Source organism: Aphanomyces invadans, assembly GCF_000520115.1.
Source record: "Aphanomyces invadans strain NJM9701 unplaced genomic scaffold supercont1.54, whole genome shotgun sequence".
NCBI classification, from domain to species: domain Eukaryota; phylum Oomycota; class Saprolegniomycetes; order Saprolegniales; family Verrucalvaceae; genus Aphanomyces; species Aphanomyces invadans.
Genome location: NW_008580199.1, coordinates 314,229 through 325,751, shown reverse-complemented (window position 1 = coordinate 325,751; position 11,523 = coordinate 314,229). Strand labels below are relative to the sequence as shown.

Here is an 11,523-nt window from a genome sequence, read left to right as displayed (position 1 = left end):
CTCGGCCACATGCTTCTGTTTTTTCTTCTTGAGCCAGTCCACTTCGAGCACCTCCTTCGTCACGGGATGCACAATACCGCTGAGCGGGGTCGAAGCCGGAAAGCCGCCAAATGCCGTCGCCGGCGCAACTCCCCCCAAGCCGGTCGGATGGTTGGTGGTTCAGTACTCCTTGAGCCAGTGCCAGTATCACAGGCCACTAATTTGCTGGGAGCCGCCACTCGCTCAACATGGCCTTCGTCGCTCGCAACAACATTTTGTTGACCACTTCAATCGAACCATTCGTCCACGGGCTGTAGGCCGTTGTAACGTGGTGGTGCGCACCAACAAGCTTCCGCACTTTCTCCATGACTTCGTTTTTGAAGTGCGAGCCGCCGTCGGAAACCCAAGTTGTCACTACGCTGTCTGTGGTGAACCAATCCATCAACGCTGCTGCGGTTGCTGAGACGTCAGCTACAACTGACGGACACAGACGAATGAACCCGCTAATGTCGTCCTTGACTACCAGCACATGCTTGAGCCCGCTGTTCGAGTCGGGCAGGCGCAACCAAGCAAAATGTATCAGCTCATTTGGCTTCTCCGCATGGAGAGCCGATCCCAGGGGTCGCGACACCATGTCGCCATCAACATACAAGCAATGGAGGCAGCTGCGTACAAAGTCGCCGACGTCTTCCTTGAGTGTCTTCCAGTGAAATTGTTCGGCTACCGATTGGGATGTCGCTACGCGGCGGTGTCCTGCCGCGCCTTGGTGCGCGATCACACGCAGACGATGCTGCAGATCTACAGCATCGTCAAGGATCCATGTCTTGTCATCGATTGTCACAGGAACTTCGTCTTCTTGTTCCACTTTAAACCGTCTGGGGCTAGACCGGGAGCCAGGTACTCCTTCTGTATCTTGAGGATGGACGCAGCTGTAAGCCATTTGAAATCCTTGTGTTGCATGGGCGACACCAACGCAACCAACTTGCGAACTCCAGGACCAGCAGGCACCGAACCCCAGCGGCTCAGCAAGTCGCCCCATACGTTGTTTTCACCGGAAACACTCTCGATCGTGTAGGGGAACGTAGACATGACCAGGGCCCAGCGCTGCAACTTGTACTCTTGGTACTTGGCCATATTCGGGCTTGTCTCCTTGGGTTGAAGATATACACCAGGTTGCGGTGGTCTGTAAACAGGCGGAAGCCACCTGGACGCACCAGCAGGTAACCCAATCGCTTGCACGCTTCAACCACGGCATAAGCCTCCTTCTCCACGATGGGCCAACGCGAGCTTGCCCCTACAAACGAGCCGCTGAGGAACGCCAACGACTCATGGCGCTGCTCGGCTATCTCGAGGTCTAGGTCTTCAGGAGGGACTTGCGTTGCAATGGCTCCCCAAAAGCCATCGCTAGCGTCGGCAAAGAGACACATCACCTTGTCGGATGTGAGAGAGGAACGATTCCGGCCAGGGCCTTCTTCACCACCTCAAAGCACTCTGTGTTCTCGGCAGCCCACCCCATGGCACTGACCGGGATCTTGATCAGTGCCGATTTCTTGGCACTCTTAGCCAACTTGGTTCCTACTTCCAACAGGCGGCGCAACGGGTCCACCAATTGACTGTACTGAGGTATACTTGCGCGCATCCAATTGGTCGCGCACAGGAACTGTTGAAGGTCAGCCGCTGCCGTTGTCTCAGCCAAATCACAGAGTCCCTGGACGCGCGCAGGGGAATGGGTTACACCTGCTTCAGAAATCACCTCGTCACACCACTCGGCTTCACGTTGAAAGAACGCACACTTCTTCAGGTGGAGCTTGAGACCATGGCCTTCACATATTCCGAATACTTGCTCCAACAAATCCAGCAGTTCTTCAGGCGTAGCCTCGGCACCCAACATATCGTCGAGCCAGGTGAGCAATCCACGGAACAGCAGCTCACCAAACATTTGATGGACAGCCGATTGGCAAAACGCCACGGCATCCGTCTGGCCCATCAACACTCGGGTTGGGGTATACACCCCATGGTGACATAAACGAATATAACACCTGGCTGTAGGGGTGCAGCGGTAGCTGCCAGTAACCATTGGTCCAGTCCGGTGAAGTAAACTCCTGTACCCACCAGGACGATCATCGCAGCGTCCAAGTTCGGCATCGGCCATGGCATCGGGACCGTGCAGGCATTGATAGGACGGCTGTCGATCGTCATCCGAAAGTCGCCTGCGTCTTCTTGGGTACGATTCTTGGCGCTGCAGCACACGTGGCACGGTTATTTCGATGCACCAGGCTGGCTGCCTCAAGCTGGTCAACGTGACGCTTGAGGAACTCCACAAGCTCGGGTGGATAGCGCCGCATCGAGCACTTGACAGGCACAGAGCCAGGCTTGAGGTGCACCTTTGGCGGCTCAACCTTGATCGGTGTGTCCGCCCCAACATCCGTCCGGAACACATCGACATACTTGGCAACAAGGTCTCCAGTTTGATAACACCAGCTGGGCTGAGGCCTTGACTCTTGGCTTCATCCACTCTGGTAGCTAGAATGGCTTTAACCTCCGCCTGCTGACGATTCCGGCGTTCCTCGGTTGTCTCACCATCCTGAATGTCCAGTTTTGGTGTCGCGCACTCCATTCCGTCGCCAGGGTCACCGCCTTCAACAACGGGTCTCTCAGCTTGCAAGCGATGGACCGTGGCATCGCCCATCGTGGGTAGGAAACTACTGTCACTCAGGTCCCACTCGGGCTATTGTCGTAGTGCACTAAAGATACCTTTGTTATGAGTCCGCGCCTTGTTTGTTCGCAAGGCGTCTTCCTTTCGGGAAGCAATTACAGTCAGTTCATACGGCCCCTCACACCGAAATGCACCGAAGTGAGGCCGCACTTAATGGGCCTACTGCAACTAGCCCCTATCCTTGGAATTTGGGCTCCCAAGCTCACCAGCCAACCGACCTTTCGCAAGGTTGAGTCTGCTGTGGGTACCCAGAACAGAAGGGCATTTCCAGCAACACTAGGCGGATCAGAATGATATCGACCTCCTCCGCAAAGTTCCGACGTTTGTTGGGCGGTGGCATCCGGGTTTTCCTGTGATCCTAATGATGGCTGTCCCTACATTTCTTGAAAGCCAGTGCACACACATAAGCGTTTGTCGTCTCATTCACATTGCTTTGGAGAACTCATTCTGGCTTTGGCACATCGGGCTGGGGATGATGAAAACGACGACATGTTAAACCATTCAATTGCCGCAATGCAGTCGGTTGTTCGCCGCACAACTTTAGTTCGCAAGACTGCACGATTGTGCTCATCACCCAAGTCCACGGCGGCGGCGACCCTGATAACGTCATTCCATCCCACGTGACGTTATCACGAACGTTGCGCGAGATATCCCCAACCATGGCCGCCACTGTCCAAAAGCGAGACCAAACCGATGCAAGAACGACAACTGACAACGTGTCGCGGTAGGAATGGCGGCCTACAGCGTGAAGGGGCGACGATGTCGTTTCATGATGGGACCCTATCTTAATATCCATCCCAAAAAAGCAACCACATTGCCGAGGGCATTGCTGGCCCCAACCGCGTGACCAGGCAAGGGGAGCTGCCGGTTTGCGGCTCGGAGGACTTTTCGTGTTTTTTGAACGAGCAGCTCGAATGTTTCTTCTTCGTCTTGTGGATGCACACTCGGCCCAGACGCAGAACTGCACAGTGATATGGTACAGGGGGTGGAGTTGTCGATTCATCTCTGGCATGGCCGTCGCTCGGAACCATTGCCGTACGACTTTGACAGCGCGATCGTGCCCCATGCAGTCCGAACAGCTTTTAAAAACTACTACCGCTAGTCGCTGCCACGTGTATTCACAAGACGAGCTTGCCGCCACGACTGGTGGCATTCCTGGCCGACATTTACGTTCAAATCGAATCGTGGGTTGCATGTTTGAGTCTACCTGTGTGAGATATATGGCCACATTTCCAACTCGTCCATCACGCATCAAGCTGCACACGTCTCAAAAAGGGAGCGGCATGTGCGCAACGCATGACGCCCAGGCACTCGCAGGCATGGCGTCCAATGTTGCAGAAGAGATCTGTCGAATGCTGCGGAGCCCGCGCTGGACAGGATTTTACGGTTTGCCACTCGTCGACATGACACAGTTTAACCGCCAAGCTGCGGTGCGAAATAACCACTACAACGTTGGCAAATGTGGTGTTTATTTCTCCAAGGTATGCTGCGCCTTTGCTTTGGAAGCTCTCCCGTGCCGAGGATGCGACTTAGATGCTGACTGCCATTTCCATCGTCTTGGGGTTGAACGACTGGAACGGCTGTACCCGCGTGGCATTGCGGGCATCGACAACTTTGATCTGGGCCTTCACATCGGTTGTAAACGTACGCACGATCGCCTTGGCTGCATCATCTAGCATCACGTGGGAAAAGTCCTCCGTGATGGAAGGTTGCGTAAATCCAGTTGCAGTCATGATGAGGGCAAGGCGGACGGCGTTGCCAGGGCGAGCGCTCAGCTCGCCTTCGACCCACGCGGACGGGCAAAACGCCGGGTCACTCACGTACTCTGCAATCGTGCCCAAGTGGTTGTGCATGCTCGAAACGAGGAAAAATCCCTCGGCCAAGAAGTCCTTGAGATTGGATTTGTTCAAGTCAGGAAGCGGCGCCGGCGATACCGCCGTCAAGTTGCTCCAGAATGCCACCACGTCGTCATCGTGCTGAATCGAGGCGTCGTCGGGGTAGTACAAGTCGACGTAGCTGCTCACAAACTTGATCATGATGTTCCAGTAATCGAGCCCGTCTTCGTGGAACGGAATGGTCAACGTGTCGATCTGTTGCCTGGCAATACGGTCGGGGAACGTCGCGTACTCGAATTGAGACAAACCAAACTCCCACGTGGACTTCATCCCGGCCGTGGTGAGCGCATAGGCGCGCTGGAGCATGCCGTTGGGCCAAAAGAGCGCGCGACCGGCGCTGTAGTTGATCGCGACCGATCGAAACACGAACGGCTTGATCAATCGTCGCAACGGGTGGTTCACCGGCAGCTTCTCGCGCGAGCTCGTGACCAAGTAGTTGGCAGCCGTCGCATGCACGCCGAGCAAGTGGTCCACCGCGGTCACTTTGGTTTGCAAACTGCCGCGGAAACACATTTTCACGTACTCCCATGCAGCGTCCGTTTTCGTGTACTACGTACGATTCCCATGGGACTCGACTCGGTTTTTCCAGCGTACGCACCGTCTGGTCACCGCGCTTGATTTTGACCACGTGCCCGTGCTTATCAAAGAACGCGTCCGCCCCGTACTTGGCAAAGCCCGGGCGCACCTCCAGTCCCTGCATCACGTTGAGTAGCAGACCTACGTGCACGTTTATCTCCGGCCGACAGCGACTGGCATACCATAGTACGACCCATCGTCGTGCTCTTGGGGCAGCTTTTGCACCAGATGCGAGCCCAACCCGTGAAATACAAGGAGCTCCAGCGCACGGTCCGAGTACCGATCGTTCCAGTGCACGTTTACGCGGGGCCACATGTGGCCCACCTACACAACATGTCCCAGTCACGATCGACGCCGTCGCGTAGCACCATGCCAAGCGCAAATTTGTTGACCTGGCATCCAATGCATGCACCATTCATATATGCTCGGATTGGTTTCGTACAACGTCGCCAGCAACGGCGGTCGAAATCCCCGCCACACATCATGTCCTCGCGACCGGGTCAAAATGCGACATACCTTGCTCATGACGTAGCGCTCGCCGTCCTCCGCGGGCAGCCACGGGTGGTCGAAATCATCGACGAACGGGGCGTGATCTCGGAGGAGGTTGGATTGTTGGATCTCGAGCCACGGCTGGGACGGCCAGTCTTCGTCGACGGTGGGAATTTCGATCTGGGTTTGAATCAACGTGATTTTGTCGAGCACGACTTGTTCCATCGGAAGCGACAGCGCCGACTGCGCATACGGGCGGTTCCACACACTCTGCTTTTTTGAAATGAGCTTGATCATGAGCCGGGTCCACAAGTCCAACCGGGAATCGTCAAAGTACTCGGCTGCATTGTGACCTATACAACGCGGCATCATCGTCTGTGGTGAAGAGTAGAAGATTCCACGGTAGCAAGCCCAGTCAAATCCACAGTGCCATCAAAAATGTCACGGGGGGCGGCGGCGGCGGTAGTATTCGCAGCCAACGATTCTGTTCATGAAGCCGAATCAATTCGACACATTGCATCGAAACAAAATCGGCGCGTAGTATGGTCCATGAGCACCAGCGTCAAGAGCACTCCAACCATCTCCAATGGCACGCATCCAACATGCCTTCACATCAAAACAGGACTTGAACGTCCCAACTCGCGACAGCTTGTAAGTGCCAACAGTCCAATGCCAACCATGCCACGGCTTATACACACTTCCCCAGTGGCGTTGTTTCAGCTCACGTTGGTTTGGCATGTGCGCCCCCTACCTGTGAGTTCTTGGACGTCGGGTCGCCGGAGAAATTTCCAGTCGGCATGGCTTCCGACAACGCCGTAGTCGAGGTTGCCCGATCCGTCGTCTTGTTGTCGCTGGAAACCCATTGCCATGAGGAGACCGATGGGGACCGCCGTGACCGAGTGGGGTTGGAGGGTGTAGTTTTGGCCAGGCACCATCTTCCACGTAAAATCAAAGTACGACACGAGGAGGGACTGCATCACGATCGTGGACAGCTCTTCGCCAGCGCATCGGCGGTTGCGCACATCGCCAAACCCGTGTGGACAGAACGAGTACTTGCGAGTGTTTTTGACACCGTGTGCCGCGTCAATGTCGGCGTCGTTGAACCGGGACGGATCAAAAGTGTTGGGGGCGGCCCATACGTCCGGGTCGTGGTTTGTCGCTTCGAGGCCAGCCATGACAAGCGACCCCTTGGACAAGTGAAACACGCCTTTCGACGTCACCAGGTCCACGTCGCGCGCGGCCTTGGCGTAAACTTGAGTCGGTCCCGCGAGAAAGAAGCGTTTGACTTCGAGGATGTACTTGTTCAAGTACCCGAGGTCGTCCAAGTGGCCCCAACGATCGTCTCCAAACTTACTCAAGTACTTGTCGCGGGCGGCAAACACTTGGGCTCGGATTTCCGGGAACACGACCGCCGCCGTGATGAGGTTCGTTGCTGCCGCCGACAACCCTCCAAAACCAGCAAACATGATGTGGAATCCTTCGTTCTTGAGGTCGTCGTCGTTCAATTCGCCGCTGGCGACGAGGACGTCTAGCACTGACTCGAGCGGACCTGACGACGTCGCGTTGACTTGTTGGCGCGCCTTGGCCGCCGCGATAGCCGGCTCAAGGATCTCTGCGATAAACGTCGCACGGCATGTGACGCCATGAGCACTCGTCGTCTTGGCTGACTGCTTGATGGCAGCCACGTAATCCTCTATGTACGTTCGAAATGAATCGAACTCGCCTTCCATGCCGTAGAGGACGGCGAGAAGGATTTTAAAGACTAGGATCTTGGTGTTCAGCGCGAACGAAATCGCGCCACCGTGGGCCGCCCACTTGCTGTGCTCAGCTTGGATAATGCGGCGAATGATGGGCTTGTACACGTCCAGTTGCACCGGGGAGACCGCTCGGAGGAGCGCGTTCTTCTTCGTGCGATGGACTTCCCCGTCCATCGTGACGAGAATCGGTCCCAAAAGCGCCAAGATCGACGGGGGAAACGCACCTTCCCGCACCAGCGCTCCTTCCAGCATCTTCTCTTCGAACTGTTGGAGAGCTTCTGGACCGCACAAACCTGCAATCCGCGTCGTGACGAACGCGCTTTCGACAAGAAAGATGTCGCCGAAGTGATCGCGTGCACTGAGGAGAGCCGTGCGGGGGTCCTTCGAGAAGGCGATGAGTGTGCTCAGCGATGTGGACTCCTTTGCTACGAAGCTTGATGCGGACGCGCCCATGCTGCTGTCGTTCGCTTGTAGACGGAAAAGCGCAGAATGAAACGTCGTTGTGACGACCCAAAAGATGATTTGCAGTGCTGTACTAGATAAGCGAATTCGCGTTCAATGTTCGAATAAAACGATGAAAATCATGTGAAAACGTGCCGGCTTTTGCTTATATCAGTGCCCTTCGCGAGCGAAACGGTCGGTGTCGTACTGGTGGCATCAGCCGATCCAGTCGACATAAAAGGCCCATCTCAGCTTCATGCACCACTGAACAGCCAATCAAATGTGGCAAAAGTTGTGAATTTTGAGTACTTTTAGCCAATCGAGTTGGTTTTCCAAATATTTCGAGTGTGCAGTTTGAAATAAGTGGGAAAAAACGGATGTGGTGCAATGAATGCATCACGCCCTCTGCGACCTTGCGGTATATCACCAACACGCAAGCCGAGATCACAGAGCTAGTGCGCCACATGCCAGAGAGGCGACGCGCCACCATGCACGAGATTGCTGAAGTCACCGGCCTGTCTATCAAGGTTGGGGCGTTCCTTTCGAAAGCTGCGGTGGAGATTCCCAAAAGACTGGCCGGTGGCTTCAGTAATCTCGGGCGTGGTGGAGCGCTGCGTCCGGCATGTTTCGCACAAACTCCGTGATCTCGCCTGGCGTGCAGGTCGGCTTTCGCCCAACCCGGCCACGTTTGGATGATTGCAAAGTACCGCGCTGGTGTGCCCGATGCCGAAGCAATGGTTGCACGACGGATGCCCATGGAGTCTGCGGTTGCGTTGACGACGCTGCGCTCAAACTTGCCGTTGGCCTTGCGTTGGAGGAGCTGCACGATAGCCGCAATGCTTTTCGGCAGTGCTGCGCCCGCTGCTCGAACCGACCGTCCCGACGTGTGCTACGACGATTCGTGTCTTTTTTCTGGTTCGAACGAATCGTGGTAACGTCATCATCCCACTCTGGGTGTACCTCTAATATTTGATTCTCTTGAAAACTTGATTCATCAAATTTAGGCACGAAATCAAATTTGGGGGGGAGTACATGTGTGCAAAGGTCACATGCGACCAGAGTGCCGAGACCAAAGTAGCAGTGGCCGCAGCGGATGCGATGAGGAAAGCTTGCCATGAGCACCACGAACGCTCAACGCCCACGGCGACGTGCGAGCATGGCGCCACGTCGGACGGAATGCATTTGCTGGATTGCCAAACATGCCACACACAGTGAGCACAAGTTGAAAAAGGGGGCGGGATGGTCGACGTGCAGCGAGGGTTGATGGAGCACTTCTTGATCGATTATAAAGTATTCGTCAGGTTTCGCGCTGCCGGAGCTTGTCCACGAGAAGCTTGAGACGATGCGGCCATCCTTTATTGCGTCCACGCTTGCAGTTCGTGGTCGGAAAACAACGTGCAGTTGAAGCGATGTTGCAAGACCTCGACAAACATGCGCACAGCGACGGGCAAAATATCGTCGTTGAAGTCGTACTACACAACCAACAACACGTTGTCAGGACGTGATCGCGCATCGCGGCGAGAAGACCGACCGTGTCGCTGTGGACGGATCGATTTTGGCTTTGCGCCTAGGGCCAACTTGAGATTCCAATACGACATGGGATCATCTCAGCGACAATTACCGTGTCGTTTGTTCCAACAAAGTAAAAGCAGCCTGGAATCGTTTGCAAATAATAGGCAAAATCCTCGGACGCGCAAAGGGGAAGGCCATCCGCGGTCACTTTTGCCGACCCCACGACCTTTTGCGCCACCTTCGTCACAATGTCCGCCTGCGCCGACGCATTGACCACTACTGGATACCCATCCTTGAACGAAATCGCCCCCTCGACATTGTACGCTTTGGACGTGTGCTCGACAATCTCGGCCATGCCTGCAAAAAGTCTCGGTGACCTCTCCAACGCAGTGTCGTCCGATCGGAATCGGCGCAGCTCACACGAAGCAGGATATCCAAACACACAACCCAATACACACCAAGCACACCATCGAGCGCCGTGGCTGCGCTGGCCATGCACGCACGAAAAACAGAGCGGCGTCCAAGCGAACGCGCCGCCGTCGAGCCATGCCATTCCGAGCAATCACGTACGTTTCTGCATGAGGGCCGACACGGCCGGCGAAAAATCACGCAACGTGCCAGACAACGTGACGACGGATGGAATGACGTTGTCGGCTTCGCCGCCGTGAACTTGGGTGATGGAGAGCACGCCGCTGTCATGAGCAGCAACGTTGCGGCTCAAAATGGATTGCATCGCGACAATGATGTGCCCCGCCGCCACAATCGGATCCTCAACTCGATGTGAAAAATAAAACGCCACGTGCCCGAAAACTGCACCTGCGTTTGGTGCGGAGCCGATCCGTGGCCGCCGGGACCGCGAATTTTGATCGAAAACCGAGCGGAATGCGACATCATCGGCCCCGCCTTCACGCGGATTTCGCCCACGGGATACGGGATGTTGTGGTACCTAATCGAGTCGTCAGCATGCCGTCGCCGACACATTCGCGACGTAATAGGACCCGTAGATTTCGTCCACGCCGTCCAGGCACCCATCCTGGATCATGGCGGGGGCTCCAAAGTGGCCTTCCTCAGCAGGCTGAAACAACAATCGCACCGTCGTGTGTGGCGGGAGCAAGTGGCGGTGGGACTGTACGAGCGTTGCAAACCCCAACAGAGTCGCCATGTGCCCATCGTGACCGCACATGTGAGCGCATTGCACGGCTGTCGACTTGTACGGCAAGCGCGGGTTCGCCTCAGTCATCGGCAAACCATCCATATCGGCACGAAACGCGATGCACGTCAACGAAGTCGTCTTGTCTCCATCCGTGGGACCGTGGATGTCCACAACAAGGCCTATTTCACACCGGCGTGGTGACGTTCAACCATCGCCCACGAGAGATTCCACCCACCGGTCGTCGCGACGCGTGTGATGTTGTCCTTGGGGATGCGGGACTCGTTCACCAAATACGCTTCCAGGCGCTCTTGAGTTTTAAACTCCTGGAAACTCACTTCGGGGTGCGCGTGGAGCTCGTGGCGCGTTGCACGGAGGCCGCCAAAGAACGCGGCAATGTCCATCGTCGCTGTCATGTCGAATTGTTGAGAGCAATTGTATAAAAACACCAAAAATAGCAATATTTGATCAATTTTTCACAATTTCGGTGCCACCGGCAATTTGAGCACGTCGCCCCCATGAGCACGACGTCGTCCGCATGCCGCACTCTGTCCGCGCTACGCCAGAGTCGAATGCACATCTCGCAGTGCATCGGGAAAGCCCGAGGAAAAGGGTGAAGGAACCCGCGGCAACAATTGCCGGCATGCTCAACTTCGTCGAGACATTCCATTGAATGTACTCAGTGTCTCATCGAGGGGCGAAGGACGCGTTCCGATCCAAGCAAACGGGTCGTCCATCCATTTCAATGGCGGCGTACTCCGTACCTTCATTCGAACATGGCAGAGCTGCATCGACAGTAGTGCTGTGTCCTTGTCGACGTCGCCATTCCATTCCAACCTCCGACAAGGTCTCCACGACCATGTTGTTGTGGCCCCGGAAACCTCAAACGTCGAAACCCGTTGGCGGACCTGCGCCTATGTTTGCACAGGGCGATCGCAGTCGATTCGGAATGACGCCCGCAGGTCGCTCGCACCGGCATTGCCTCCGTCGTACTAGGACACTTGAAGG

At 55.8% G+C, this 11,523-nt stretch overlaps 2 protein-coding genes across 3 annotated transcripts; both read right to left on the bottom strand.

The window, feature by feature from the left end:
• Positions 1–4,147: 4,147 nt before the first annotated feature.
• Positions 4,148–7,891, bottom strand: H310_13621 (hypothetical protein). The gene is made up of 5 exons (XM_008881184.1): positions 6,407–7,891; positions 5,683–6,008; positions 5,349–5,490; positions 5,189–5,307; positions 4,148–5,139 (listed from the first exon to the last, which is right to left on the bottom strand). Exons 1-5 carry the CDS (start codon positions 7,863–7,865, stop codon positions 4,225–4,227), a joined length of 2,961 nt encoding a protein of 986 aa, XP_008879406.1. The 5' UTR covers positions 7,866–7,891; the 3' UTR covers positions 4,148–4,224.
• A 1,120-nt stretch (positions 7,892–9,011) lies between these two features.
• On the bottom strand, positions 9,012–10,943 carry H310_13620. Of its 2 annotated transcripts, XM_008881183.1 has the most exons (7): positions 10,754–10,943; positions 10,364–10,697; positions 10,182–10,311; positions 9,936–10,134; positions 9,475–9,722; positions 9,385–9,420; positions 9,012–9,325 (listed from the first exon to the last, which is right to left on the bottom strand). In XM_008881183.1, exons 1-7 carry the CDS (start codon positions 10,929–10,931, stop codon positions 9,209–9,211), a joined length of 1,242 nt encoding a protein of 413 aa, XP_008879405.1. In that variant the 5' UTR covers positions 10,932–10,943; the 3' UTR covers positions 9,012–9,208. The 2 variants fall into 2 exon arrangements, with proteins under 2 accessions (XP_008879405.1, XP_008879404.1); XM_008881182.1 differs by having other exon boundaries at positions 9,012–9,420.
• Between the last annotated feature and the right edge of the window lie 580 nt (positions 10,944–11,523).